We start from the raw sequence: 27,763 nt of genomic DNA, 5'->3' as shown, positions 1-27,763 counted from the left end.
GACGGGTGGCTTGCTGGGCTGCCTCAAATTTCATGGCATACAATAAAGCACTTTTCAGATCTTTAACATCCGCCATTCGCAGTGCTTTCTGTATTTCAGGGTCCCGGATGCCATCGATGAAATATTGCAGGGACAGGATTTCCCTTGTTTCTGTCGAGCACCCCGAAAAGGCGAGGTGGGACAGCCTTTCAACATCCGTGGCGAGTTCCTGGAGTGATTCGGTGGGCTTCTGTTGACGGGATTTTAATTGAATCCTGCTGTAGTCCTTTAAACATTTCTCGCTGAAGCGCAGCTCCAAAGCGCCGGATAGAGCTTCGAAATCTAGCCTTTGATTTTCGGGAAGCGTCTGCAGGATATCCGCTGCGTCTGCTCTCAGAAAAGCGGCGAGATGACAGGCCTTAGCTTGGGAATCCCATCCATTCGCATCCGCAACAATAGAAAATTGTGTCCTATACACCTGCCAGGAGGTCTTCCTATCATATGTAGATAGTTTCAGAACGAAACGAGCAGGCATCGATAAAAATTTGAAACCTTCAGAATTGTTTCCTACCGTCGCTATGCACTTCTTTAGGCTGTCAACTTCTTTGGCGACGGCAGCAGAAACCCTGTCATCAATTTGTTGTTCGACGGCAGAAACTCTCTCTTCTATATGTTCTTTTACAGAAGAAATTCTTTCTTCTACTTGTTCTTTTACCGAAGAAACTCTTTCTTCTATTTGTCCAACTTTAGTTTCAACCGCGTCTATTCTGCCTTCCATAGCCTCAGATTTATTTTCTATTACGCAGGTAATTTCTCTTTTCATTTCGTCCTGACCTGCTTTCATCTCATTTTTAAGAGATTTCATCTCTTCCTTAACGGATTCCTGGCACAATTTCATTTCTCCTTTAACGGATTCCTGGCACAATTTGATTTCTCCTTTAACCCTTTGCGACACGCATATTTAAAATATATTTAAATCTTTAAAAAAATGCCTTAGAATAAGTCAGATGGACTTACTTAAGTGCCTTTAAGGCTTGAAAAAATTCTGCGCTTTTATTTTTTACGGTGGAAGGTGGGATACCGTTTGTCCCACCATGCAACTAGCACATGTCTTATGGCATATTGGTGTATAGTAGGAAAAAAAAAATCATATGTGGAATGAATAAACAAAATAAAGCGTGCATTCTAAAATATTCATAATAAACACACTAAAATGCATTTTGTACTTTTTGCATATATGCATGACTTGTAAAATTTTGCATATAGTATATATTTAATATTTTTAAATTTTAGGAACAAAAGAAAATATTTTTTTGAATATTATTTTAAGATTAAAATTTGATACTCGTACATATGATACTAAATAAAATATTAAAATTGGCACTTGATTCAAAAACATTTATATATGATTAAAATTGAAAAAAATCATTTTTCATGAAACTTTGAAAAACATGTTGTTTCATTCTTTTGTAAGCATAGAGGCACTTCACATGTTTCACAGATCCAAAATGTTCGTCGTTCTTCTTTCGATATGCTGCAATACGCACATCTTCTCCTGCTCGTTCTCTTTGGCATTTTACTTACATTTTTTAGTCTTTTTTCTGGTTGTACGAACGGGATTTTAGTTTTTATTTGAACTGGGGATTTCAGTTTTCTTTTCAGCTCTTTCTTGCCTGCAAGTGCCATTAGACCTTCTGTAACTGAGGATAGAAAATCTTTCATTGTTTTTACATCATGATCAGGTTCGCGAACAAACTTGACTAAATGTGTTTACTATACTCGCATCTAAAAAGTAAAAAAAAATCATGTGCCACCATTTCTTGCTTTTGCGGTCTATTTCATATAGTCTGTCAGTTGATCAAACAAACTTGACTAAATGTGTTTACTATACTTGCATCTAAAAAGTAAAAAAAAAATCATGTGCCACCATTTCTTGCTTTGCGGTCTATTTCATATAGTCTGTCAATTGATCAATCAGTCGACATATCCCATATTCTTATTGTATGGAATAATGCTGTTTGGGCACAGTACTTTATTTTTTTTTTTTTGTCTTTCCATCTCGCTCTTTTCTATTAATTTCTTTCATTTCAGTTGCCTTTTCCAAGCAAGACAGGATAGAAACGCATCTTTTATCCTTCCATTTTATGCAATAAATTGAATCATCGCTAACTGAAAAGTCTATACAGTCAAAAGTCGTTAATTCGGACTCGTCGGGACTTCGGCGATTCCGGATTATCGATTTTTCCGGATTATAGATCATCAGTTTAAATCTCGTAAGATGGCATGCAGAAATTCTAAAATTAAAAATACGAAACCGTAATTTATGAAATAAAGAACAATTATGATCTAAAAAGTATCAAAATTTGCAAAAAGAAAAAGCTTAATATTTATTTGTTTACTTTATTAAACATTTCTTTCAATGTAAGTTGTTTAAGTTTTGCTTCGTTTCATGTGATAATACTTTCTCTTTAATTCTATTAAACAGACATAATTTCTTGTTCAATTACAAAGTTCCACCGTTCAAGTCCTATAATTGCTGTGTCAAGAACACCGACTAATTTGTCAATCGAAATTTTTTTGTTTTCAATAACCTCTGTCACTTTTCTTCGCTATCGGAAGCGAAATATAATGACGAGGAACTTGTTTTAAATCATATCAAAGACGGAGCATATCGAGATGAAATACTACATTTGGTAAGGAATTATAAGCCAAATAAAATAAAAACATCTGCGCTGAAGATAAGGATAGTGCTGACAAATCAACTTCCAATTCATTAGGCGCCCGCCGCCGAGCAGCGTGAAATTGATAAACAGATTTCGGATTTCAAAACATACTTTCGCTTTAGATCCTTTACATATTAACAAATATATATCGGAAATTCTATTTGATATAATCGAAAGTTTAAGCTTACTTTTATAAAATTGCTCTTACAGTCTGCAAAAAATAATAAGCCAGATGCAATTCGAAAATTAAAGAACAACGCAATCATCAACATTAACTGAAATAGATAATTAGATAATTTTAGCTTATACGTCCATTATACATAAAATGCAAAAACGTATTCTGCACTTGCGCACACTCATATGCGCAGTCGTAAAAGGTCTTACGCGCACGCATGAACGCCTCTGCGCATGTGTCAACGTGGCGCATGCGCAGAAAGTTTTTAGTTTTGATGTCCGGATTATAGATCATTCCGAATTATGGGTGTCCGAATTAACGACTTTTGACTGTATATTCTCTTGACATAAATTTGTCTTTTAAAATTTGGGTAGATACTTCCGATCCATATTTACAGTGTCACGTGCATAGATGGGTCTGTGTCTTTAAAAAGCGAAACAAATTATAACTACTTCCCTTTCTTCTTCAGCAATAACTTCAACCTCAGTTATTCTCTCCTGGATTTCAATTTCATCTAAATCAGAACTGACATCTGAAGCATTTGAGTCACAATCGGATGGCAATTCAGCAAAAAGATCCAAAGCTTCCTGAGTTGTTAATTTTTTTCTAGACATTTTAGCACATCAGAGCATACAACGGATGTAAAAGCGCGCACAATCACCAAAAAAGTAGATGCAAAAAAGAAAAGAAAAAATAATCGTGAGTGCTGCCATCTATTGAGCGGAAATTCAAGTGTGTGGTGGGACAAATTTTAACCCACTTATTTCAACTGCAAAATTAATGTTATAAAATATTGAATCCAATTAAGATTTTTGAAAATAAAATACCTTTGAATATTAAAAAGAATCATACATATCATAAATTGTATACCAAAATTTTTAAAATATGGAAAAATGCGAGATACATGGATATCACTCTTGTGATCCTATTTTGAATATTTTTTGTTTATAAACTTAAGCCCTGGTATAGTAGTAACATATACTGAGAAAAATAATAACTAAAATAGATTATTTTTAAAAGATTAGAAAATTTCTAACGGAAATTGCTAAGTGAGAAAATAAATATTAATTAGGTGGGACATATATTGACCCACCATGCCGCAAAGGGTTAACGGATTCCTGGCCCAACTTCATTTCTTCTTTAACGGACCTAATTTCTTCTTTAACAGAGTCTTTCATTTCTTCTTTAAATGTAGCAAAGGCTACCATGAATTGTTTTAACTGTTCTTCCATCGCTCTTGTGATTGGCATTCAAAACCCCACTCCTGACACCAAAAATTGTTGCGTGCGTACGGGTTCGTTATGAAATGAATGCACAAGTCCGATGAAAAATGAACAAAAATTTATTATTATCACAACAGAAATGCTTAAATTTTCTCAAATTATCATGCAGTATCACAATATCTCACAATAGTTATCTTTTAACTACTTAAATGTACAATAGAACGTAATTCAAAACAGCTAAAGAACGCTAATCCGCGAATTCGCTATAATCAACAACGGCAGTTTTCTAAACAACAACAAACTAAGCAACTACTGCAAACTGAGATGTTTTCCTCCTTTTATAAGATTTTAAAATCACGCGCTAGAATTTTCCAGCACTTTCTCGAAATCAAAAAGAGATATTTATTTATTTAACGCACGCGCTCTTGTATTTTTAATTTTTCCGGCTTAGCTTTCTTTTAATATTCGTCACGTGCTGCACTGCGCGAGAAATAAAACCATTTAATTTATAATTGAACTAACATTAGCTTTTTAAATACCAAATTCGTAACAATATTATGGCAATAGAATATATATTATGTTTAATTTTTTAAATGAATGTGTAATAAACTGATCTTATTTGTAATGAATAATATATTTAAATTCATGAGAAGAATTTGTTAACATCCCCTCTTATATCTGTTGCTCTTAAATCACTTGATCCTACTTGCAGAAGAAATTTTTTTTATTTATTTATTTAAGCTCACTCAGAAGGAATTTTTTGCATACATTTGGCATCACTCGGTGGAAAAAAAGGAGAAAATGTGTTTTTTCTCTCTTAAGGTAATGAGGAAATGAAAGTAGAAACTCAGTAATGTGGCATGCTAAGTATATGTTTGAATAATCTTTTTTTTTTTTTTTTTTTTTTTTTTTTTTTTTTTTTTTTTTTTTCCAGTTTTTACTTATCAAGTAAGTAAGAATTATTTGTATGCTGCTGTTTTGATTTTACGTACTGGCAGTTTTTTTTTTTTTTTTTTTTTTAATAATTAACATGCATGCACGAACTGAAAAATGAGATTTTCACTTTAAAAGGCAAAGCAAAAAATAGTTGCTTTAATCATTTCAAACAGTACTGTGATTTTAACAGTACTGCAGTGTCTGGTGGAGCTATGAGTGCTGATGTAAAATCAGTCCTTTTATTTCCCAGATAATTAGAGAAAATGATTCAAAGAGTGCTAAAGATAGTTGTTCTGCTAAAGATACAGAATGCTAAAGATAGTTGTTCTAAAAACTATCTTTAGCATTCCGAAAACTGTATTTAACGCTGACAGAATATGACTTTTCTTTAAAAAAAATATGCACAAAGGAATATTTAATGCATAAGAAAAGATAATATGTCCTGGATCTAAATTTCAGAGGATAGGCTACCTTAATACTTTTTTTCTATTAATATAGTAGCAGTCATCATCAAACATAAATACTGACATTAAATGTAACCTGAAATAATAATGCAGTCCTAATGATATTTTTAAGAAATATTACTACTAAAAATTATGCATAAATATTTTAGAAAAATATAAGAGAATTCTATAAGTATTTCTGAGAACATGAATGATTATTGATTTCTTCTTTTGGATCGTGATGATTTTGTTTGTGTGTATTGCATTAGCACTTAAAAATAACTTCATTTTGTGATTATTCGAAAATCTTTTTCTAAAGATAATTCTTCTTTCCTGAAAGAAGATTCTTCATCATCTGTCATTGCCAAATTGTAAAATCTGTCTTGATCCATTCATTAAGAATTCAACAATAAGTCAAAATTTTACATAAAATCGATCAAAAAATGAAGTCACAATACATGGTATATTGAATGGTATAAAATTGCTGTCACTGATGTATTAGTGCACTTTTTGATGCTTTGAACTTTGCAGTTGAGTACTGCTGTATCTAATATTTTGTGGTACTATAAGTATTGATTGTTAAACTGAAATTAGAGAACCCTGAGAATCCATAATCTGAAGAACGAATTTAAATCTAGCTTTCCAGTTATCTGGAAAATGAATTCTCGCTTCTTTGTTTGAAAACTCTCTTGGTCATTATTGTACGCCAGAAGGTGAGTGTTATTATCACTTGCGCTAGTTATCTGGAAAATGAATTCTCACTTCTTTGTTTGAAAACTCTATTAGTCATTATTGTATGCCAGAAGCTGAGTGTTATTATCACTAAACTTAAGTTTTTTTAAACACTGGTGATGCTGTTGGCAAGGGTCTTCGAGTTTTATACTTTAATCCAAGAACAAAAATTGCTTTCTTCATTCCTGAACATTAGTGTACTTCAACCAATGAATAAAGAAAGTATTACTTCATTTAAAACATATTATGTACTTTTACTTTAAAACTCTAAAAGAGAATAAGGCAATTATAGTTAAGAACATTTATAAGAAATTTGTTATCATGGATATTCGCTAGCAAAAGTGGCACATAGATGATACTTGACAGAAAAAAATAATGAAAATTATTTTAAAGTATCTGTGCTAACTCCTCCTTCTCAAAGATCACAAATTCTGCAGCTTTCACAAAGATCAGTTTTGTTTTATGCGTAGTAAATGACATCATTAAAGAGAGAAAAAAACTTTCCAAAGTAAAACATAAAATTACGCAAAGCAATGACTTTCTATTTGGTGTATAATTCAACCAAGACATTTGAGGATGACAGATTCAGGTTCTTCATCATCAGGAGAAAAGAAATTCTATAAAGAAGGAGGCTGTATTTAACAAAAAAAAAAGGAGGGGAGAGTAAAATTAACAAGAAGATAGTACATCTATCCACAGAAATAGTAACAAAATGGGAAACATTAACTTGCTAGAATTTTAAAAGCATTAGAAAGAAGTGGATTAGTCATTAACTAAGCAAGATAAATATTTGTGATTGTGAAAAGCTTCAAGAAAATCCAATTCACCAACTTTTTTATTAATATCTGCAGACTCATCAACACTGTGATTAAATTTCCAACAATTATTAGTTGTCAAAGATTTGTTTATTTCTTTTTGTCGGACATAAGATTCATGCTCCCTAATGCAAAACTCTAGTACTCTTTTAGTTTGGTCAATATATAAATTGCATTAACAAGATATGCTAAGAATTCCACAAGAATTGAAGTCAGAAATGGAAACTTTAAGAATTAAATAACAGATTTTATTGATAGTTGAAAAAAGCTGATGTGAAAATTGAAATTCTGGAGAATCCATGTAATTTTGTAATTGGAAGAAGGATTAAATGGAATAAGGATAAGGTTATAAATGTTATTTCTGACTAGTGGCAAGTTGAAAGTTTTTAAAGGCTTCAAAAAATTTTCATCTTGCCATCAAAGAAGACATTCCACCGTTAAAAATAATGTTAATAACTTTGTTGTTCTTCTAAATCTTAAAATTAATACTAAGGAATATGAAGCATAAATCCTCTGTTGCTCAACATGTTCATTTAAAAATTTAAAAAAAAAAAAAAAATTCTTTTTGGAAGCCAAAATTATTCAAAAAGTGTCTTCCACTGGCAAAATATATTTTCTAGTGGTATTTCATATTTATAAAAATCTTTCAGATCCCCTTAATAATATTCCAAATTTCAATCTGAATTTTCTTTTCAAGAAATTATTTCATAGTTGTTTTCATTTTTCATAAATAGATGATGTTAGTAGTTGTGTTTTCATTTTTTGATGGATCTTTCAAATTTTCTAGTGTATTGTTCTCACTGATAAGCACAGACATTTCTTTTGTCATATTCTCTTTGGCAACTGAAAAAGAAGATTGTGTGTCAAACCTTTGATACCAGAACTGTAAATTTATAAAAATTGTTGCTGATTCCTGTTATTTGAACTCTCTAATAATTGTTTGTTCAGGATGTTATTTTTACTTTGATATTTTGTGCACTTAAAGAATATAAAAGCATTCATGAAACTAATGTGATTAAAAAATACCGTTTTTTATGTGTGTGAATGAAGCTAGTAACATACTATGATCATATAATTTTTTGTTATTATCATTCTAAGTTTATTAATCAAGAATAAACCACTTTTACCATGGTTTGTTCACTATTTATGTACTTAGGTTTAAGAACATTAAAACACTCATATTTCTTCGGTTTATCTTTTCTTTCATTTATCAGTTCAAAACATCTTAGCTTAATAAGAGTTGTTTTACTTTTAAAATGATGATCAAAATAAAGAATGTTATATTTCAGTTATTGGTGATTCTGTATAAAATCTATAAAATTATTTTTGAAGATAATGCATTGGGACAAACATTTCACATAATTATTTTTATTATAAATGAGAGATTTAAAAATTGTATACTTAATTCTTGCAAAGAAGGACAACTTATTTGGTCCATGCATATATATTAATTAATATATTTGTTTGTATAATTGGTTTGTAATTTGTATATACTGATGAAATTTATTATGTGTTTTAGTAAATCTGTAATTTTCACATATTAATTTTTTCTTTTTCAGAGTGTCACGCCGGCTCAAAGAACGTTTTGAAAAATCTTTCAATGTATCAGCTGTTGAAATGTTAACTATAAATGGAAATATATTTGTTTTAGTCAATAGCATGGCATTACAAGGTGATAATTGTTTTCTTTGCAAACCTGCTGAAGAAAAGCTTAAAGAAATACATGAAAAATTAAGATGTGCCAAGGTAAAATTAGTCTCTTAATTAGCTACTTTTTTAAAAATAAGAAATTACTTTCTTTGTAATCCAAGATTTTTTTTTATATGAACTAAAAGAAGAATGTTAAGGTTCTTTTAATTACTAATGGTAATAAAACTTTGTTTCTACACATAGATTTGCAAAATGCAGGTGTAATAAGGCAGGGGTGTTTGTGCTCCAGGGAAACCCCGGAATTCCGGGGATTTTGAACTTCGGGATCGTCGTTCAAAAGGAAGTAGGAATAATAATGAATTATTTATTTTGATCTGGGTAATTTTGTTTGCTTTGAAAGCAGAAAACGCAAGGTCAGTGTGTGTGGTGAAAACTTTTCCTTTCTTTCTCCAAATGCAGTGATAATGCGTGAAAAGGGGGAAAAAACTTCTTTTTTGTTCTTTCCTTATTGCGAGTTATGACTCATTCCCCCGGTTCTCGGACATTCTCTTCTGGATTCTTTTGGACAAGTAGGCGCGGCAGAAAAAAAAGGGAGAGACTTCGTTTGACCAGATGTGCGATCACGTGACTCTGGGTTCAAAGGTCTTATCTCTCCTGGCATGGTGCCAAAAGTAGAGAAGGGGGATTTTTCGTCGTATTAGCTATTTGTCATTGATCGCTTCTGATCATTTTTTTCTCCGCTGTGTAAAATTTTCGTTTCATTTATTGATGCACGTGTAAATTTTTTGTTTCGTTTATTGAAATATTTTTTTTATTTATGTACGCAAGAGAATTTCACTATGAAATTTCTCAATATAAATAGTGATATTATACAATTAGAAGAAGGTGTCTGGAATGCATTTAGGTGGAATTGGATTGAACCGAGAGATGGTAATGGGGATACCATCGGCACATGGTGCAAGAAAATAAATGTTGCTGGACAAGCATATTGTGTTTTTTGTAACTCACTGCTGAAGTATGGTGGGGAAGGATTCAAGGCTTTCACAAATCATTCTAAAACTGTGACGCACATAAAATATTCAAAGGGCATTAGACATTCAATGACTTTAAGTAATTATGCTAATTCAAAAAATACTGATGACTTACTGGAGACTGATGCTCGGCCATTGGATATAGTGACAAGAAAAGCACGCGAAGAGGTATTAATAACTTCGTTTATCGCCGAGAATTCTCTTTCTTTCAATGTAGCTCCCAATTTAATTGAACTCTGCAAACAGTTGAGCCGCGATCAGACGGCACTAAACTCGTTGGAAATGTCCAGGACTACTGCATGTTATAAGATGAAATATGGGCTCTCAAAAACTATTAAGGAAAATATCATTAAAACTTTAAAGGAGACTCCATTTTCTCTAAATTTGGATGAAAGTACTAGCAATGCTCAAGAAAGTATACTGGCAATATTGGTGCAGTTTTATGACAACAATCAAAATGAAGTTGTAGTTCATCATTTTGCATCTCTAAAGATGGAATCTTGCAATTCAAAAGCTGTTCTTAAAGCAGTTGTTAATACTATTGAAGATAATAATATTCCATGGGCAAACTTAATTAGTGTATTAATGGACTCATGTAACACCATGCGTGGGAAAAAAAAAGGGTGTTGAAACCAGAATACGATCAAACAAAGCACCCCACTTATTAGATATTGCTGGTGACACATGTCACACAGCTAATAACTGTGCAAAAAAATTTGCTTCATGTTTTGATAGATACTTAGAAGATTTGTTTGATGACATCTATTTTGATATGAAAAGCTGCAGTAGAAGAGAAAATTTTTTAAAAATCTGTGAATCCCTTGCCATTAAAAAACTTAAGCCCTTGAAGAGACCAGACCATAGGTGGGTGTACATTTTATGTGTTTTAGAAAGAATCAAAGATCTGTGGGATGCTCTTGTTGCATTTTATTTTCACTACTTGGATAAAACTGATAAAGGGGATTTATTTTTCTTATGTTGAAACTGTATACAATAAAATAAAAATTTTTCTGCAGCTCAGAAAAAAATTGTTGAAGGGGTGTATTCTTGCTTGCATTCCCAACAACTCACAAAGGATGCTTTAGCTTGGGAAAAAAGAATACTAAATGGGTTATTTGTTATGCAAAACAAAACTTTATTGCATATGGCATTATATTCAGTAGTATTACCAGAGTTCAACACATATATTAAATTATTTGAAACAAAAAAAACCAATGCTTCATTTAATACATTCCAGTATTTATAAATTGATGGCAACATTTTTTTCTTTTTTTTATGAAACCATAAAATATAGAGTGCACACCTTATAATGATTTATTAAAGGTTGATGTCACAAATCCAGAATTCCATCTACCTAGCAAAGTAATATTTACTGGTGCAGAAGCTTCCACTCTCCTGAAGAAATTATCAAAAAATCATCCAATAGCAAAAGAATTCCAAATTTCTCTGATGAAAGCTTATACTAATACAGCACAGTATATGAAACAGAAATTACCCCTTAAAAATTCATATCTAATTAGTTTTACAGCATTAGATCTAGAGCTAAGAGGTAAAACCAGTACAATATTAGCTTTTGAAAAATTATCATCTTTTATGTCCCATATTTTTAGTGATAATGAAAAGTCAAAAGTAGAAGCTGAAATAAGGTTATACCAGAGTGATATTGATATCACCAAAGAAATGCTCTACACATCTGATGAAAGTGGAAATCAAGTCAAGTGTACAATTGATAAATATTGGTCTAAAGTTTTTAATTTAAAAGATGATTTTACAAATGATTATAAGTATCCTATATTGGCTAAATTGGTCAAAGCCTGCCTTAACTGCTCCCATGGCCCATTAGGGGAAGTGCATTCAACTTAATGGATACACTTGTCACTGACTATAGAACCTCTCTTAAGATTGATTCCCTAGATGCAGTGCAGACTATTAAATATGATTTAATGGCTTCTAAAGAAACCTCGTGAAAAATATGGCTAAAAAAATCCAATGACTGATCCAATTCACAAAGATCTCTTACTGAATATGAACAGAAGTTGGAAAACATATCAAGAGGACTTAAAAACATGTATTTCAGATGAGTCACCTACAACAGTCTCTGAAAAACCTTCTACATTAGCAGAAAAGCAAACTGCTTCTACCTCTGCATGTGCAGTTCTCGAGGAAATTTCTTCAACTGTAAATGAGGAAAATAAAAGTCAACCTTCCTGCAATTATGAAGTTCACCACAAAAGAAAGACAAGCCCACACACATCAGAAAATAAAAAAAAGCAGCAGAAATTAGATACTTTTTTTTAAAGAATTAATTCAGGTAATTTAAAATATTTACATAAAATGTAGTAGTTTATATGTTTGAAAATTTATGGTTATTAATTTTGCAAAAAAAAGTAATTCATTGAACTTTTATAATTAGGTCATTCAATGCTTCATAATTGTAATTTTTCATTTCTCTTCCCCCACCTCTCGAAACTCCAAAATGTCCGTAGTAAGTCCGTAAAAGTTTCAGGGGATTTTTTGGGGTCCCACAAACACCCCTGATAAGGGCATGTATTATCATCATGTATTTATTGTTCTTTCATATGATGTACTGATTTTGCCATTAGCAGGTTATTTTATATTTTAATCCCTAAAATTTTATTCTTTTATAATAAATGGGCATTTTTATTACATGCATACCAATATTTTACTCACATGTTTTTCCCCTTTTTTACTAGTTTCATCGTGTGAAAATCAAGAGGAAAATTATGTGAGTAATTTAATTTTCAAAGAATGCAGTTACAATAAGAACAAAAAAAAAAAAAAAAAAAAAAAAAAATGAAAAATATTCGTGGATAAACAACTGCCATTAATTATCACAATATTATTTATTTAAAAGAAACCTGCTCTGTAATAAGAATACATAGTGATATTAACATTGCGGTATCTATATCTTTTTTTCTTCCGTGTATCTTCAGTCTCGCCTGCTATTCATGTCTACTACTACTCCCTTGGCTTCAAATTATCAAGTGCTGCTGTTTTGTGTGGCCTGCTACATTTTGCAAGTCGTCTGTATCATTACCATTACTCATGTCTTTATCACCATTTAGTCTGTCTTCACAAATGCAATGATCTTCAAAACCATCAAGGACATTAGATATACCTGTTTTGTTTTTTTTTTTTTTTTTTTTTTTTGAAGCTTTCCACTTTTACTGCGCCATAAGTCAGAATACATGCACCTAAAATCCAAAAGCAAATCAATTAATAAGATGAGAACAGTCTCTACAGGGACAAATCCATTTTAAAATTTAGAGAAGCTCACTTTCTGAATGCTTTGAAGAAAGAAAAAATTACGTGAATATTAAAAACATTTTCAGAATCTTGTGCTAAAGGCTAAAAGGAAAAATATGCAAGTAGTAAAAATACATGAGTAAATATGGTATGCATATATATATCGGGTCAGTCCATAAGTTCGTGTGCATTAAGAGTATACATGGAATTCATTATGATGCATTTACTAAAATAATACAATTTTGAACCTGTTGAAACTTGTCATCGTTTGACTAACATATTATTCAGTTTATCACCAACTTCCGTAAATATCAAACACATTTTAGTACCCATAGGAGATGAATATAGATAATCAGTACAAATGTGCTGTGCTACATTTTTTATTTTTGTGTGGTGAATCTGCCAGGTTTGCAGCAGTAAAAATTAATAGTGTACATGGTGAACACACTATTAGTGTAAGAACTGCCCAGAAATGGCTTAAAAAATTTAAAGTTGGAAAAAGCAGCATTGATGATGAACCCCATTCAGGACGTTTTGAACTGTTAGAACCAAATCAAACGATTAATTCAGAAGTTTATAGTGAACAACTTTGCCATCTTAACTCAGAATTGATAAAAAAAAAGGCCCACAATTGGTGAATATCAAGAAAGTGTTGTTTCATCATGATAACGCTAGACTGCATATGGCTCGAACAACACTGCAAAAAATTAGTGAATTTAATTGTGAGCTTTCGCCACATCTTGCTTATTCCCCAGATATTGCCCCAAGTGATTTTCATTTATTTTGTGACTTACAAATACTTTACTGGGAAAAAAATTAAATTCTGAAAAGGATGTACACAATGAACTTTCAAGTTTTTTTACATCAAAACCAGTCTTTCTACAGCAATGGCATAAAAAAAGCTGCCTCTAAGATGGTGAGATATTGTAGATAATGGAGGAAAATATATAATTGATTAAAATGTTAAATTGTGTTTTTTTATATTACTTAAAAATTTACCAAAAAATTTGCACGAATTTATGGACTAACCCAATATATACGTATACAGTACAAAGTCTGAGATCCCGAATGGTCTAAGATTTGGACCTCAAAGGCAACAACAACATTTTTTTTAATATGCTTTATGCCTGTCCATTTGATTCCCTGCTCCACTCATAATAAAACACATGGCGAGTCCCGATTCGTAATTTCACTTTAGCACTAAATAAAATACCTTGTTATTGAAGAAACAATCATTTTAGCATAAATTTTGTATGATCGAGAATTTGGCTCTAATCTGTAACTGCTTGGTATACATTTCAAACCAAAACATTCTACATAGATACATTGTTGATTTTACACCTATTAATATTTTATATCCCTGACGCCAACCTGGGAATCATTATTTATTATATTATGCTTTTATCACGGCATCTTTATCAACACATGACAACTTGAATAATGACTCATGTAGTGATGCCTAAACAACTTTTTTATGTTATTAATTCAATAATAAATGTATGGTAACCTTTTGTGTTGACATTACGCTTGGTGATGATTACAGAGTTAAGTTCGCTAAGAAAAGTTAACAAGGACATATTTAAGAAAAATTTCTTTCCATATGCTAAAAGTAAATTTTCTTGATGATACTGATAAGCCAAAAGATTACATTATTGCTATTTGAATTAAGAATAACTGATTTGTTATTCTCATAAACCCAGAACCAGTGCCAGGTCTCGTATGGCTGCACCGGGCAACAGAATTTAGGGAAGACAAAGGGAGGCAGTTGGTAGCAGAATTTGAGACCTACAAAGACTGCACCAGGCAGTAAAATATCTAGTACCAGCCCTCATTATGCCTTAAGTATATGTGGGAATTTATTTATTCAGGAGTCAGATAAGCCTTAAGCATGTGCAAGAAATAGACGTAAGTATAACAAATAACTTATACAATTCAGAGTTAATTGGCTCAGGACACGATAGAAGAAGATAAAATTTAGCGGAACAACTTGTCTTTAGTCACCAGTCTCATGATACATAGCCAAATATGTATAATGAATGATATCTAAATTTTATGATGACAGCCGTGAATTTTGAAGGTTTTCAAATATCGCAAAGCAAAGGTGAAATTTTCCAATTAAAGGATTTTGTAAAGAAATGTGGAGAAGCGATAATAAATGATGATGATATTGAAGATTTTCATTGTGATGACAGCGCTTCTCAATCATCAATCAATTAATAAATGGCAAAATCTATAGTATGGTTCTAGATCAAGAAAATACCGCTACTCATAATGAAGAAAGTGAGAGGACTTACTGATGGCAAAAAAATTTTGATTGACAAGTTAATCGGAGTTCTCGACACAGCAATTACAGGACTTCAACTATGTAACTGAACAAGAAGTTATGTCTGTCTAGAGAATTAAAAAGAAACTATTAGCACACACAAAAAAAAAAAAAAAACGAAGCAACCTAAACAATGCATTGAAAGAAATGTTTAATAAAGTAAACAAATAAATATCAAGTTTTATTTTTTGTAAATTTTGACCCCCCCTTTTTTGAAGCATTTAGGATTTTGATCATAAATGTGTCATTATTTCATGAATCATGATTTCATGTTTTTAATTTTATAATTTCTACATGTCATCTTACTAGATTTAAACTGATGATCTAATATCCTTAATCGCGGAAGTCCCATTGACTCCGGATCTCAGATTTTGTATTGTATGTATGTATGTGTGTGTGTGTGTATATATATATAAAATGAAGTAATGAAACTTGATAATTTTGGATTATATATATATATAACTAATTTTTCACAAAGACCAAAAATTGAAATTCGTAATTAAAAATCTTAAAATTTACAATATTAACTGCTATGACTTTAAAAATCTCTACACGTCTCTCCCACTCAAAGAAATCTATGAAAGTCTTTTGGAAATGACAGAATTTTTTCCTGAAATACTTAATATTCTGGATTTACAAAAATGATTACTACATTTTTCACTATATAATAACTATATTAATCATTCAAACATTCTTTTCTTGCAAACACAAATTCCAATGTAAAGTTCATATTCCACTCATATTTGTGACTTATTTCTATTTTCCAAAGAATTCAAATTCTTAAAGGGCCTTTCTGGTAATGATTTCAGTAAATTTGAACACACCTACAGATATATTGATGACATTATTACTTTCAACAATTATAATCTCATTGAAAACAGCAACATCTACCTAAACTGTCTAAAACATAAAAAGACCAATAGAAACCAAACAAATAGTTTATCTTGATCTAAGTATTTATAATCTTAACAGAAATTAAACTTTTTAGTAAAAGAAAAGATTTTACTTTTTCTACTAATAATTTTAAAAATTGGAACTACAACCTATCTAAAAAAAGTTATTCCAAATACTATCATTAACCAAATTAGCAGACTTCAAAAAATTTTGCACAGAAGTAGAAACACAAAAAGAAGAAATTCTAATTCTTACCAAAATTTTAAAAGAAAATGAAATTCCCTTAGACTTCATTAATAGTCTGTTAAAGAAATCTGAGTAGTCGACACCCTATAATACTTTTAAAAATATTAATTTATTATCTGAAAGCTCCCCAAAATAGAAGGATTTTTTAAAGGGTTTATAGGATTTTATTTTTTTATTTATTTTTATTTTTCTCTTAATTACTTTTCTGTTATTAATCAAGGGCCTTATATATTCAAAGTCGTCATGATAAGCCCATGAGGGGAATACTTTTTACTTTATAACAATAGTTCCTTTACTTCTTTTTTCAACCTTTTTCTGTAATTTTAAATAAAATTAAAACTGAAATTCAACTTTATGGATATTTCTACTCATATATACAAAACAATTATTAAAAACTTTTTGACCACTTTTTGGGCACCTTTTTGAGTCTACTATTTTTAAAGAATAATTGATTTTAAAATTTAATTAAAGTTTTATGCTGATATTCTTTATTACCATTTTTGTTTTAAAAGAGTCAGAATTTACTTTAATTTCATTGTAATTAGTAATCTTTTTCTTTGTCTAAATTAAAATTTACATAGAAGTATTTAAAAGTTTTTCTTTTGGTTTCAAAATTCCATCATTTGTTCCAATTTTTAACCTTTATTCTCACCAAGGTATTTTAGTTTTACCAAAAAAGCCAAAATGTCAAACCTATATGTCAGTACTGTAATGATCTTCACAATTTCAAATGCGTTCTAATGAAAGTGCTCGAGGTTTTTAATTACTTCTTGTGAGTTTTAATTAAGCCTTTTCACTAAAGTTGTATAATTTCACTTGCATTTTAAATTCTGTGGATTATATGCTATTTGTTTAAAGGTAAAATTTTGATTTGAATTTTTCACTGAGATATTTTGTTATTTCACTTATGTTTTCATTCTTTCAGTAGAATTCTCTTTGTTTAAGGTACATGGTTATAATTAGAATTTACTCTGTTTTTTTTTTTTTTTTTTTTTTTTTCTTGCTTTGGGGAGGTGCCAGAATTTTTGGGTGAACTGTTATAGCTAAAATACATTGAAATGATTCATTGACTAATTCTGGATACAGAAAAACAAGAATTTTTGTGAAAGAGAGATATGAATTGATTTCAAAGTTCCTCCTCCTGATGAAGTGGCATTGAAGTTGATTGAATTGCTCTTCTATTATGTTTGTTTTTCTTTAAACTTCTTTTTTTTAATTGGGGTATTGCTTGTTTGAAAAGTTTTTGTTTTAGCGTTTTAAAATTCTTTATTGCTTTTATAGGATTATTTGAAATTTATCAATTATGAATTTCAATTTTTGGTCTTTGGTCTTAGTTCTAAATTTCTTACTTTATCCTTTCATAGATGTAATTGGAATTCCAGTTACATCTATAAAAGACAGTTAAATCTGTTTTAAAATTTTATGCTATTTTAATTTTTGAAGTAAGTCAAATACCAGATTCATCCAAAGTACTTAGAGAATAGAAGGTTTGAAGGAAAGCTTTAAAGACATGTTGGCTGTAAAGTGCTTATCAAATGCTGTAAAATATATACTTGCAAAGATAAATTAGCAGATTTCAAAGAAGAAAAGCAAAGGGGAATAAATTTTGATGACTAAGAAACTTGGTAACGACATAGTTAGAATTTTTCATTTAAATAGTCTTAAAGGTAGTGAGGGGAAGGGTAGGGTAGGAGAACGTACACAGATCTGTTTCAGGAAATGGATAAAATGTGTTAGTTTGCCGTTTCAAGGAGAGGCAGGAGATGGATTATTTAAAAGAATTACTGCCTGGAAGCCGTTATTACATAACCCGAACTTAATAAAATATGTAGAAATTGCTAGAAAATACATAGAATTTAGGAAGTTCATAAATGAATGAAAGTATTTTGGACAGATGAATTTAATTTTGAACTTTTCGGTACTAATGAGTCACGGTATAATTATATAAAGATCAAATGGAAAATATAATCAAGAATGTTAAGTATTTTTATTTTGGGATGACTTACTCCTTGGAAAAGGCCTTCTAAGGCATGCTAAATTTGCTGAAAACACATCACAAAATGAGTCATGAGTTTCTTATTCAGTGTTCAAAAATTATTTTCATTATTAACAGTGATCTGAAGCAACTTCTAAACTCTAAAATTTTGTGAGTACTTTGATATTTATGCCATTGATAGCGTATTAGTGTCCTTTAGTGGTGAAATGAGTTTTCTACACCTGTAGATCAATTAAATGTTTTTTTATTTTATTTATTTATTATTATTTTTTTTATTTCATGTGAGTATTGCCTGGCAGTCACTTCAAAATGACATCAATGATATTGTGATTTTCTAGAGCTTGTCATTGCCTATATATGAACTGTGCTAAATAAGATGGCAAGTAATTTTACCTTGAAACATTTCCCAGTTCTTATTCTAACACTTTGTTGGCTATTGCTAACATAACATTTCTATCATATGCCGTTTTATTGTGTAAGAACTGGAACATTTAATAATTGCATACCTCTAAATAATAAATTTCTTCTACTTCATTTCTGGGCAAATCTAATAAGCGCATCATACAAAATGCTGTAACAGTTATCACAGGGTGACCAAATACTGCCTGAAGAACTTTCTGTGGGGAAAGGGTTCTTAAAAAAGGCAGCAGTGAAGACAGGTTCTTGCTTAGAGTTGATGTTGAAAAAAAGGAAAAGAAACTTTTCACATTTCTTAGTGAAAAAGAAAGGTTGAAAAAAGAAATGGAACATGCCCGCCGTGGCACGCAATGAATTGGAAGTTGATCTGTCAGCACTATCCTTATCTTCAGGGCAGATGTTTTTATTTTATTTGGCTTATAATTCCTTACTTAATGTAGTATTTCATCTCGATATACTCCGTCTTTGATATGATTTAAATCAAATTCCTCATCATTATAATTCACTTCCAATAGTGAAGAAAGTGACACAGAGGTTATTGAAAACGAAAAAATTTCGATTGACAAACTTGACATAGCAGTTATAGGACTTGAACAGCGGAACTTTCTAACTGAAGAAGAAATTATGTCTGTTTATAGAATTAAAGAGAAAGTAGTATCACATAAAACGAAGCAACTTAAACAACTTACATTGAAAGAAATGTTTAATAAAGGAAACAAATAAATATTAAGCTTTTTTCTTTACCGTTTAGATCAGAATTGTTCTTTATTTCATAAATTACGGTTTCATATTTTTAATTTTATAATTTCTGCATGCCATTTTACCAGATTTAAACTGATGATCTATAATCCGGAATCGTCGACGTCCCAATGAGTCCGGATTAACAATTTTGACTGTATATATATATGTATATGTATATTACATTTCTGAATCTAATCCCGATAACAGAAGAATATCAAAATATCCTGCAAATAAGAAGAAGTTTGAAAAAGATTTTGAAGAGAAAACTATAGAAAAATTAATCTCCTCAATGCTGCACAGATTGAATGCTGTGATTAAAGTAAACTGATTTTATGCAAAACAGATTTTTTTTAGAACATACAGACAACTTTTTTTAATTCTGTTTTGTGCTGATAGTTATTGTAAACAGTGCTGGTATTCAATCAAAACCGTAAAAAACAACCTTATATTTAGCGTAGGTATAATGAAACACTCAATCGATTTCGAGGGCAGCTAAAGGTCCCTCCTCATCAGGAGAAAGAAATACATAGAAAGAAGAAAATAGGAATCACAGAAACACATGGTGCTTATCAGCACTGCACGTCGTAATAACTAGATTTTTAATCAGAGTTGCACTGGCTGCCTACTTTTACTGAGCCAGGCTGTCTGATCAAGCATAAAGAAATATTAGCGAAGTTAAAATAGGGAGCGAGGGGCAAATGCACATTACGCTCAAAATCTGAACTTCAAATAATGGAAAGCAACCACTGAACGGATTTTTATACCCTCTGGTAGTACCAAGTGCGAGGAGGTAACACCATCTATCGGCAAAAATAATTGAATTAAGACAGTAGAATTTTAAAGGCATTAGGAAGGACTGGATTGGACTTCAAATCATTAACTAAACTTTCTAAATCTTTGTGAATGTGAAAAGCCTCAAGAAAATCCAATTCGCCTATGGAAGAAGCCTTTTGGATGATTTTTGCAGACCCAAAATCAAAATTATGGTTAAAAGTCCAGCTATGATACGCTATTGAAGACTTGTTAATTTCCCCTTTTTTGACATAAGATTCATGTTCCTTGATACGAAACTTCAACGCTCTTTTTGTTTGGCCAATATATCTTAAACCACACTGACATGATATACTATAAATTCCCCAAGAATTCAAGACAGAAACGCAATCTTTTAGAATCGAAGGGTGAATTTTATTAATAGGGGAGAAACCGACTTGAAAATTGAATTTCTGGAGAATCCGTGCAATTTTATAGCTAACAGAAGGATAAAATGGAAGCACAACAAGGTCATTGATATTATTTCTAACAGTGGAATGTCTTCTTTGATGGGAATCTGAAAATTTTTTGACGGCTTTATCAATAATCACGGGAGAAAATCCACGGTCAATTGCAACTGCTCTCAAATAATTAAGTTCATTGGTAAGCAAAGATTCAGAAGAACAAACTTTTAGCGTGCGGAAAACATAATAGTAAAAAGAAGCCATTTTTTGCTTAACAGGGTGGCATGACTTGGCATGGGGTGGTAAACAAACTGCAAAGGGTTTACGGTACACAGTGGTGCTAAAATCGGTTTCATTGCGGATTATAAGAATATCGAGGAAGGGGAGGGAATTGTTGGATTCAATTTCAAGAGTGAATTGGATGGCTGGATCAATTGAATTCATAATAGATAGAATCTCAGATAAATCCTCTTTATAACCGTCAGAAAGTGCGAAAGTGTCGTCAACATACCGAATCCAAAGACGAAAAGATAATTTATCAAATAATTTCATCTCAAAATAGTGCATATAAATGTCAGCAAGTACCGGACTGAGAGGATTACCCATAGCCAATCCTTCAACTTGACGAAAATATGCATTTTGGAAAACAAAGTGGGTTTGACTTAGAGAAACTTTAGTAAGCGAAACCAACTCATTAATTTCAGTATGTGTGAAGTGAAATTCCCGAAGCCTAGTTTCAAGACAATTACCTACGCTAAATATAAGGTTGTTTTTTACGGTTTTGATTGTCACATTAGCGTGTTTCTCTTCTAGTCTAGTGCTGGTATTATTTAAATTAAATGAATAAGCATATTCTTTTTTATGGTGATATATGTTTCTATTCTTTTTTTGTAATGAAATTGCAAGAAATTGTTCTAATACTAAAATTTTGTCCTAATACTTTTGTACTTTGCTAAATTTCGCCATAATTAAAAAAAAAAAAAAAAAAAAACTGACAGCTTTCAGATTTTATATTAAGCCCAAAGGGGCGAGTTTTTTCCCACCCCCACGGGAAATTCAAAACGGGATTTTAAAAGTGATACAAACATGCAGTCATTCGATGCAAAATACCATTAGACACTGTAATGTCTTTTTGTTGGTATGCTACCAACATAATACCAGTAAGAAATGTAATAAATTTCGTGATGCATGCAACATTAATGGAATGCTTTGAAATCGTTGGGTTTGTTATTCAAAAATTCATTAAAGTTTTACAAAATATGAAATAAATAACAAGATAAATTCCAGATTCCAAATATGGGCTTCCAGATATCCATATTGGAGTGGAGGACTACGTTATTCAAAATTTGATGTCTCTAGGTATCCTTGTTTTCTCACAGTGCTAGAAACATATATAGACTCATACAGATTCTTTATTATTTAATTTCTTTAAATATAATGCAGGGCGCATCACGTTATGGTTTAAATAAAATGTTCTAATCAAAATATTAAAATTTTATTTTACCCATATATTCTATAAGCACTTATCTTCAAACAGAAAAAAAAAAAAGTTTATTTACAAAGAAATCATTCAACACTAGGAACATCTTTTCTGCAACATGAACTTTTTTTATGAAAAACCACTCACAAATGTAAATTATGCAAAACAAACCAGAATAACTATTATTTTTTATGAATAATAATTATTTTCCTTTAATTTAACATGTCATAAATACATTCAGATGAAAAATACAAATATTGTACAAAACATAAAAAAATTACAGTACCTTACTATCAGTAATACCATTGTGTTCTTGCAAAAGATGTCAACTTCCTCAGCATATTCTTGTGCACATTCGTGACATAATTTTTGTGTACATACCAAACAAACTGGCATTTTACAACTTACGCATAAATACAAAGTTTTCAGTTCTTTCTTTTTCTCTAATATTTCGTTTGTGAAAAGGACTTCCCAAATGCTTTTAGGATCTGTAATTTCACCCAATTTTCCATGTGCTCTTAATCCTGGAAGATGAAATATGTTATGTGCGGGAGTTCTCACATTTCTTTGAGGTTCAGTAGATGACCACTTGAAGCAGCTCCTCCCATAATAATATTTTATAGATGAAATGGATTCAGTCTTTAGTTCAATGCATTCATTGTCAGATTCAGAAAATTCTGATGTCATGGAATGTGAAATTTCATTTGCAAAATCTTCTTGGCATTCATATTCATTGCTAAATTCACTTTCCACTTCATCAAGAATTCTTTACAGCACTTCTGCATAACGCGAATTAGAAGGATATATGATATTTCTCGGACCAAGTCTCAGAGCCATGTTTCCACCTGGGACAGAAATCGTAACACTGAGAGGGAGGTGCGGTCTGACATATCGCTCTCAGACAATGGAGTAGAATTTCACAATGAAGCAGGTGCAAAAAATTTTAGCTAATATGCGAGAATTATCAAGGTCACAAAAGGAGAAGCTAGCAGGGAAACCCACTCAATCAGACTAACTAGGGGTGATAGGAACAACACCTGTAGCTGTCTCTGAGACTGCACCTCCCCAGTTACGAGTTAAATGTTTGCCATATATAAGAGAGGTATCAAGATCCAAAAGGTCATTTTTAATTAAAAATTCAGGTCACTTTGCTATATTCATTTTTAATTTCATTAATTCATATATTTCAATAATATTGTTATCAATTTTATAGACATGAAAGTAGTTTTAGTGAAATTATATGTAAATTGTAATGATGTAACATAAAAAGCCTTATGATGTGAAGCACCATCATAAATATAAGCTTACAGAGGTATTAAGTGGAAATAGAATTCAACATTGAAGTAAATAGCTATCTCTCCAGATTGGCTAGATGAGGCCAAGCTGGAAATGGTTTTTGCAACTAATTTTTGTCACCAAGTTTGGTGAGAAATCGCCAAAGGTCTCCAAACCTGACAACATTTATGTCGGATCCTTGTGTAACTGTAATTGGTCCAATATGTATGTAAGTATAATTTTGCATGCCTTCCAGCAATTTCAAGAAATCAGAAGTACTGGAAATTTCTTGGCAGACAGGGGAAACTATATAAGACTGAAGAGAGCATAAATTTTTAGTTCAAGAGTTCTGAGAGATTACTGTGTGAGCTTACACTTTTGAGGCTTTAGCATTATCTTGTGTTCAATATTCTTAGTAGTTTGAAGTTTTAACTACCGATTATGCTCTTAGAAGAACTAAGTACTTTTGGGTGAAAAGTTCTAGAACTGTAAAGTGTTTTTGAAAAAAAAAAAAAACAAATTTCAGCAGTTCTGTGTGCATTCAATCTGTTACAAAGCTGTATACATGGAATAGTATTTTATTTCATTTTATTTCTTCATATATTTTCTGTTATATCAATTTTAACTTCATACTTTTCTTTTATTTAGATCCATCCAGATGAAGAAAAATGTAAGAATTATAGTTCTTTACCTCCATATAGTCCTCCTATATTTCTACAGGTAGAATATTTTAATTAATTAAATATTAATGTACACTGCGCACAAAAAAAAAAAAATGGGACAGTTCTATATCTCTCATTCTATTGGGCTGATTGATGAAATTCAAATTATATCCTAAGTCACACTTTCGAGACATGAAAAATGCAAGTTGAATTTCATCAATCAGCCCACTAGAATGGGAGATATAGAACTATCTCCCCCCTTTTTTTTTGGCTCAGTTTACATTGGAATATTTTTTAATGAAATACAAATAATTAATGAATGCAGGGTTAGAGTTTCACACTATAGTTTTAAATAAATAGATGTGTTGTGAACTGTTGATTATAATCATATTTTGAAGTATTAAATTAGTTTTCCGAAATAAAGGCAAATATATGTACCATAATTTATCTGTAGATATAAAAATATGTGTGTATCTTATTTTTTTAGTAAAGTAAAATGTGCCATTTAAAAAGATTTTTGATCCAGTGCTGAAAACTAGTCCAAATCAGAGGAAAACTAATAAATTTTATTTTTATTGGCTAAATTTATCTTGCTCAAATTACTGAGATAAATGTGCATCCAAATCTTCTGTAGTTGAAAAAAAAATTTTCGTCCTTATGTATTAATAGAACCACCTTGGCACATTTGATGACTTTTATAGGTGAAAAGGTTAAAGTTACTTATCAGGATTCAAGTTGGTAATTTTTGTAAATTTTTTTTGAAAGATTCCCAAAAATTCCCAAAATGATATTTATGGTATGTTGGCAAACATTACTAACATTAACATAACGTACTTTTATAATTTAAAATGTAAATTTTAATAATTAAATTATTATTGCATGATACATTAAAAAAATAAAACACTTATAATTTTCTCCAAATCTTTCTGTAATTTTTTGTGCTGTTCTTCTCTCCAAGTACACATTGGTTTGTTTACACTTAAAAAAAATCAGAGAATTTCAGTTATATGGCAACGCATGAACTTCGGTAACATCAACTATCTACCAAATGCATCTTGTTGTTGCTCCCTTTAGAGATTCAAAATTCCGTGCTTCTGGAGAAATTTTACTGCAGTTTCTTCCATTGCTGGCAAATTCCATTAGCGCGTATTTTAAAATTAAGGTATAAAATATCGCAATTTATTTATAAAAGCCTTTGGAATATAACAAAAAGAATGCATGAAAAATGGCAACATTACTTTTACTGAAGGATTGGTTTGAGCATGGTTGGCTGAAGAATGGTTATGAATATGGTTGCCAGTCTGGGACATTCTGAAAATTTGGCAACTTCTACTAAGGTGGTTGCAATCATGTATGTACCTGAAAATTTAATAACTATTTTATTCATAACATTAGTTGTATTTATTTATTTATTTCATAACTTGAGAACACTCTTAGAATTTATAATAAATGTAATCATATGTGTAAATATTGATGCAGTAATTGTTTAAAAATTAGATTTAATAAATATTTTATTTTAATTGTTTTCATTGCATCCAAAGGTATTATTATTTATGAAATAATGTTACCTAAGTGGAAAATTTGTTTTGTTTTATAATCTGAAAATTCTGTAGAAGTAATAGTTATTTCTCTTGAATAATTAAGTTCATAAACTTGAATAAGTAATTTGTGATGAGGAAGAACATTTACATTTCTCTGAATTATTGTAACAAATTGTTACATTACAAAAATGTATTTATTCTCTTTAATTTTGCTCGCGAGTGTATTTGGAGGGGGGAAAAATATTGGATGGATTGCTGAGAGTTTTTTTATTCTATAAGTTCATCTCTACTTTTAACTCACGAATCTTTACTATTTATATATTTAAGATGATTTTATTATCTAACATTTAAAATTATTTACAGCATTTCCCTCTGTACCGATCCTCTGATGCTCACTGCCTAGAACCAGATGCTGCTCCGCCAGAGATAATAAATGAACCATTCAGGGAAACTTGGGAATGTCTATCCAAACAGTCAACAAACAAGGTAGTTAAATGTTTTGTGGTTTTTGAGTTATATTAGAATTATTTGGAGTTCATGCAGAATTGCCCAAAAATGTCACTGTGTCTGATAGACCTCTTAGAAAACACAATTATTGTAAAGAAAATATTTTATACAGTTTTTTTTGGGGGGGAAGGTAGGAGTGTTCCTATTTAAACATTTCCATTTAGCTAACAATGTTATCAATAATTGATTGAATAATTAATAGGAAGACTTCTTCACAGATGTTGACTGATGACCACAAAACTCGCTGTATGGTTGCAGCATTTGAGTTTCTTGACCGTTACAATACTGACGGAGAAGAGTTTTTGAAATCCATTGTGACAAGGGATGAGACATGGGTTCAATATGACACACCTGAAACGAAAGGACAATCACAACTATGGATGCACACAAATTCTCCAAAGAGACCCACAAAATTCAAACGAACCTTTAACAACCGTAAGGTTATGGCAACTGTTTTTTGGGACCAAAAAGGTGTGTTTCTTGTGGCGTTTATGCAGCCTGGAACAACAATTAATGCATTTTCATATTGTGAAACTTTGCAACGCTTACGGAGAGCTATTGAAAACAAACGAGGAGGCATGCTGACTTCTGGAATTGTTCTGATCCACGACAATGCCCGTCCTCACAGCGCTCATGTAACCCAACAGCTTTTTCAGCAATTTCAATGGGACATTTTTGAACATCCACCATATAGTCCCAACCTAGCGCCAAGTGACTTTCATCTGTTCCCTGAACTGAAGCAGTGGTTTGGTGGGAAGCACGTCCAAGCTGAAAGAAACCATCACAACTCATTTCCAATCATTGGCTGAGACATTTTATAAAGAGGGTATTGTAAAGCTTGTTCACAGATATGACAAATGCCTCAATTGTCAAAGTGATTATGTAGAGAAATAACCTGTGTTGTACATTACTTTTGGTAATAAAATCTTTTTGGATATTCACCCGTCTTTTCTTTATAGCCCATTGGAGGTTGAAAAAAAAATAGTCCTCATAGTTTCAAAATATATCGCAAGTTTTTGTTTGCTGTAGCTGTGCTTTTCTGTCAATTTCTGTTGTTTGCAATAGTTTTCTATCAAAGGCTTGTTGTGATTGTTGAAATGATTTGTGTTGAAAAGCTGTTGTTCTACTCAAAAAGTAACTGAGTTCTGTTGGTTGTGTGTTGGAGTTAAGCGGTTGAATGGGATGAAAAGTTCTCCATTAGTCTTTTACAGTTACGTTGATGAGGTAAAACTTTAGATTTAATATCATAACTATATGCAATTATTCCTCAGTTGTCAAATTTCTAGAACAAACATTTCTGAACTGGGGTTCCTAGGATCCTTGATATTCCTCAAGATATAAAGATAAATATGTTAATAGTGATAAATAGTTGAATATATTTTCGTGTTTAATTTCATATTTGCAATTTAACTAATTTACTTTGATTTATATTGCTGCTTAGTGAATGTAAGTTATTTTATGTGTCATTTACTTTGCTTTCATGGGTTAATTTT

The 27,763-nt window shown here is 31.0% G+C and overlaps 1 protein-coding gene and 1 long non-coding RNA gene across 3 annotated transcripts in view; one reads left to right on the top strand and one right to left on the bottom strand.

Annotated features, from left to right (window-relative positions):
- LOC118199498 (metallophosphoesterase 1-like) overlaps positions 1-27,763 on the top strand; it is a 53,390-nt gene that overhangs the window by 16,327 nt on the left and 9,300 nt on the right. For both annotated transcript variants that reach the window (XM_035371381.2, XM_035371382.2), the window contains exons 6-8: positions 8,586-8,772; positions 24,209-24,280; positions 26,127-26,249. In XM_035371381.2, coding sequence (XP_035227272.1) covers positions 8,586-8,772; positions 24,209-24,280; positions 26,127-26,249 — 382 coding nt within the window. The remainder of the gene's footprint in view (positions 1-8,585; positions 8,773-24,208; positions 24,281-26,126; positions 26,250-27,763) is intronic.
- Positions 12,850-27,763, bottom strand: part of LOC118199499 (uncharacterized) — a 93,332-nt gene continuing 78,418 nt past the window's right edge. The window contains exon 2 of the long non-coding RNA XR_004759953.2: positions 12,850-12,922. This is a non-coding gene — a long non-coding RNA (uncharacterized LOC118199499). The remainder of the gene's footprint in view (positions 12,923-27,763) is intronic.

This window comes from Stegodyphus dumicola, chromosome 1 (assembly GCF_044657685.1).
Source record: "Stegodyphus dumicola isolate Sdum_Otavi_A_Nest chromosome 1, ASM4465768v1".
Classification (NCBI taxonomy): Eukaryota; Metazoa; Arthropoda; class Arachnida; order Araneae; family Eresidae; genus Stegodyphus; species Stegodyphus dumicola.
Note: the sequence above shows the minus strand (reverse complement) of the source record. Positions and strands in the feature narration are given on the sequence as shown.